General features: G+C 29.3%; 1 protein-coding gene across 1 annotated transcript; it reads left to right on the top strand.

Annotated features, from left to right (window-relative positions):
• Positions 1–1,580: 1,580 nt before the first annotated feature.
• LOC109805016 (NAD(P)H dehydrogenase (quinone) FQR1) lies at positions 1,581–3,047 on the top strand. The gene is made up of 4 exons (XM_020366943.3): positions 1,581–1,715; positions 1,804–1,897; positions 2,145–2,407; positions 2,594–3,047. Exons 1-4 carry the CDS (start codon positions 1,693–1,695, stop codon positions 2,823–2,825), a joined length of 612 nt encoding a protein of 203 aa, XP_020222532.1. The 5' UTR covers positions 1,581–1,692; the 3' UTR covers positions 2,826–3,047.
• The last annotated feature ends 1,853 nt before the right edge of the window (positions 3,048–4,900 follow it).

The raw sequence follows: 4,900 nt of genomic DNA, 5'->3' as shown, positions 1-4,900 counted from the left end.
GATCAAGTTGGTTAGATCTAACCTAAATACTAAAAGAATCTAATTTGTGTTAGATAGATTTGGATCCGTTCAAGTTCGTATATTATTCATACCTCCTAACTGTTATTATAATTCTAATAGATAAAAAATAGCTTATTCTTTCTTTGGGTGGTTTCTTTTATTTTTATCATTAATCCTCATTTTTTTCCGATAAAAACAAGTGAATAGAATTATTAACAAGTGGATTTGAAGCAAATAAAGGAGAGAGGACACCTAAATGTGAAAAATGAAGAATTATTAACACGGCCCAAACATTGGCCAAACCAATATTATTTTCAAATCGATTGTAAAATCATGATTAAATTAAATAATATTTTACTTAAAAAAATGGATTCAAACCACGTCACAACTAACCCTACGCACGACTGACGTGGTCCCTACATCATGTTCTACAAAGTACAAATCGAAAAGTTTATTAAGATGAATGACCAGTTCAACATGTCAAAATAATCCAAATAATCTTAGTAATATATTATATTATCTGAAAGCAAGAGAAATTCTATGGTACCTATCTTATTTGAGAGGGTACCGGTACAGTTTTTTATATTTTATATTTTTAGTAATTTATTTAAATAATATTTATAATATTTTATCCTTTCAATTTTTAAATTATTTAGTCATTTTATTTTTATTTTATATATTCTAATTTATTTGTAATAATATTATTATATATTTAAATAGTTTAATTTTAATAATTTTTTAAGTATATTTTTATCTTTACACTTAAAATTTTTGAATTTTTATATTTTAATTTTAATAATTTTTTAAGTATATTTTTTGTCTTTTTGTCTTAAATTTTTGAATTTCTATATTGTAATTTTAATAACTTTTTATTTCTACTATTTATTAATTTGTTCTTTTTCTTTAATATTTTATAATATTATTGAAAACTTATAATTTTAATCTCTATAATTTTATCTTACTTTTTATTTTATAAGTATAATTTAGATTATTTATTTTATAATTAAATTAATTTTTTTAAAAAAAATTTATGAATTTACATAGAAAAATGTATTGAAACCCTTCCATCTTTGAGGGTACCGTAGCAACTCCCATATATTATATTATCTGAAAGCAAGGGAAACCCATCATTTCTTGGCTGCGCAACCACCATGTTTCTATTGAACCTTCGCACGTGAAAACTATAATTTAATTATTTTTAAAGTGTGGAAATTATAAATTTTGTAAAGTAAAATATAAAATTATAATAATTAATATACAATTTAAGTAAAAGTGTAATAACTTTATAATTTATTATAATCATAAAAAAATATTTAAAAAAATAAAGAATTCAAGTAAACTTTTATGGAATCACAAACAAGTATTAAGATTTAAGAATGATGGCCGTGACACATGCATGGGGAACATGCAAGATGATCGAACTCCAGTTCATGGTGAGCGAGCGTGACATCACTCTAACATCATAACGGCGTCGTTCAATTCCAAATTATGGAAATAAAAAATGAATAGAGATTCGAGAAACAATATAATAGGCAAATTAGTTAAAAAGTCAAGCCACCTTGCTGAAAGTCAAATCTTATGCTCAACTATAAATATGGCTAACGCTTCCCTCTATTATGCACATTCCTCAACATAAATAAATATACATAGCTATTCATTCATACACATTCACAAACACAAAAATCATCATCAATGGCAGTCCAAGTTTATATTGTGTATGCATTTTTCTATATTTATTCTCATTAAGGGAATTTCAGTATTCTTTATTCCAAAATGAAAATTTTGCATTACTTTGAGATGCAGGTACTACTCCATGTATGGCCATGTGGAGAGACTAGCACAAGAAATCAAGAAAGGAGCTGATTCTGTGGAAGGTGTTGAGGCCAAACTGTGGCAGGCACGTTTATCTATTTTTCAATTTAACTGGAATACTCTATTGATCATCTAAAACTGATTCCTCAGTCTCATGATAAGTGTTGTGTTTAAAGAAAAAAGAAATGTTATATTAGGTTAGCTTTTCAATGTAGCATTAACTTTTTCAATGAAACAAGTTTTCCTATATCTAATGTGATTAAGACATTAGTTCCAAAGATGTTAAAATTTTCTCTGTTGACTTAATGAAATGAAGACATGATCATGAGCAGGTACCTGAGACATTGGCAGATGTGGTGCTTGGTAAAATGAGTGCACCACCAAAGAGTGATGTTCCAATCATTACACCCAATGAGCTCTCTGAGGCTGATGGTTTTGTCTTTGGCTTCCCAACAAGATTTGGAATGATGGCTGCACAGTTCAAAGCTTTTCTAGATGCCACTGGTGGTTTGTGGAAAACACAACAACTTGCAGGCAAACCTGCTGGAATCTTCTACAGCACCAGCTCCCAAGGTGGTGGACAAGAGACCACAGCGTAAGAACCTCTCTCTATACAAACATACAATTTCTTTAAGGAATTAATAAATATCAAGTTTTCATTAATGAGAAATCATGGTAGGATATGTTTGTAACATTTTCTATAAAACACATACAGTATAGTAGTATACAAAATCATGGTATATTAATGATGAGAAATTGTGGAATGTATGTTATGGATCAGGCTAACTGCTATAACTCAGCTGGTTCATCATGGAATGTTATTTGTCCCAATTGGATACACATTCGGTGCTGGAATGTTTGAGATGGAGGAACTCAAAGGTGGAAGTCCATATGGATCAGGAACTTATGCTGGTGATGGTTCGAGACAACCAACTAAGCTTGAGCTGGAGCAAGCATTCCACCAAGGAATGTATATTGCTACCATCACAAAGAAGCTCAAGCAAGCTGCATAATGTAATGTTGAGTCAATAAAGATCTACAGTCAAAGGATGCTTCAAAATCGTTCTGCATTTTTTATTCCTAGAATGTGTTGATTTCTGTTTTTTAGTGCTTGCATGTTTTAGTTTTTTATTTTTCAAAAAGAAAATAATTTGTATTGAGTTCTATTTTTATGCTACAGGTTGCTGTGGTTATTGGAATTTGTTGAATAAAGAAAGTTGGTTTTGTCTTGTCCATTTACGCCTAAAAAATGTTCGGATGAATAAAGTCTAAAATGTCAGTTGACTCAGTTCTGATGCCTAACAGTTAACTGTTTATTTTCCTGTCCGAAAAAAAGGTAAACTATTTATTTCCTGTCATAAGTGTTTCTGGATATTATAAGGGATCAAGTTTCATAAAAATAATTGTAAATAGAAGTAGTGTCCAATGTCCATTATAAGTGTTGAAACTTTTGAATAGGTAAATGAAACATGACTTAAATAGTCCATATTTATAGCTGACTGAGTTATGTAAACTTGGACTCATTTTTAATTTAGTTCAACTTGAACCAGCCCAAAAATCAAATAACTTGACTAGGCTATAATGGACTGACTGGTCCCATTTTTAAAAGATTCATTTAATTTGTTCCTTTAACTTTGAAATTTGAGTTAATTGGCGATATCACTTATTTTTTCTTTCTGATTTTTTTTTTCCTCAAAGAATAAAAATTCTTGAAACTAGTCATTAGTCAAGCCCTCACATGTCAGAGGACCGAGAATAGTTGTCTGGATCAACTAAAAGCAATTCAGTTTAAGTGCATAGGACATGAAAGAAGAAAATAATTATCTATAGACTCTATGCATCAAAATATTTCCCCCACTTCCTTTCTCTTTAGTTTGAGCTTCTGATTCTTTAGATTGACTGACATGCTATAATGCTATAAAAGTATCGACTCTGACATATACGTTTGACACGATACAAAATACATATATCAAGACACATTTAATGTCCAAAATATAGGATATGAGTACACGACATGTTTATATAATCTTTACCATTTTTATATGATAATAGCTTTTAGAAAAAATATATATCTTACAAAATTCCTTCTTAATTTTATGAAAATGAGTTTTATGATAGATTAAAAAATGTTATAAGTCTTACAAAATTTATAAATAAGTTGACTTTCTTAATTTATATTCAAGTCATGTCACAAAAGTAATAAAGTTGTATCGGACAAATATTCAAACCAAAAAAATAATAACTCTTAATTGTGATATATGTAAATGAGTCGAGTGTATATATAACAAGTATGGTGTCAAAAATGCGTAGAACACGCCAACACTATATTCTATAAATGTATCCATGCTTTAATTGACATGAGGGTTTTTCTTTTGCTTTTTTCTATTGTCATGAGTAAAATTATTTGGGTAAAACATGTTAGTAAATTATACAACTCTGCTCTAATAATTAAACGAGCCTAAAACCATAATATTATGTCTAAATATGGATTCAGATACTCTAAAAGCATATAGTTATAAAAATCCATTAGCTTTGTTTCTGGTAAAAAGTAATCCAGAAACTGCATCACCCTCTGATAAAACATTATTACATTACCACAACCAAAAGGCAAAAGAATTCTTTGCCAACCAACACAAGCATACTATGACAAAAAAAAACAAACATCTTTTTTATTCTAGCAAGCTAATTCAGAATTTGCATGCCACCTCATGATTCTTGAGTTGAGAACAAGAACTCAAACGCGCAAGTTTGGTACATTATATACTACTCTGCAGTCTGCACTAACAAATAAATAAGCCTGAAAACCATAATGTTATCTGTCTAACTATGCATACCAGTTTTAAAAATCCATTAGTTATTTATCTGTTACAAAATAGATGAGAAATTGCATCATCCTTTGATAACATTACCACAACCAGAAGAAGGAAAAAAAAATCTTCTCCAACCAACACAAGCATCCTATGACAAACAAAAACCATTTAATGGTACCAAACTTGCTCAAAATTTGCATGAGTTCCCCTTTATGCCACTTCCTTAATTAGTCTTGAGTGAATTACAACTCAAATTAAAAATCTTGCCATTGTTCCTT

This window comes from Cajanus cajan, chromosome 8 (genome assembly GCF_000230855.2).
Source record: "Cajanus cajan strain Asha chromosome 8, NIPB_CcT2T_4, whole genome shotgun sequence".
NCBI classification, from domain to species: Eukaryota; Viridiplantae; Streptophyta; class Magnoliopsida; order Fabales; family Fabaceae; genus Cajanus; species Cajanus cajan.
This window is presented reverse-complemented; position numbering and strand designations above follow the sequence as displayed.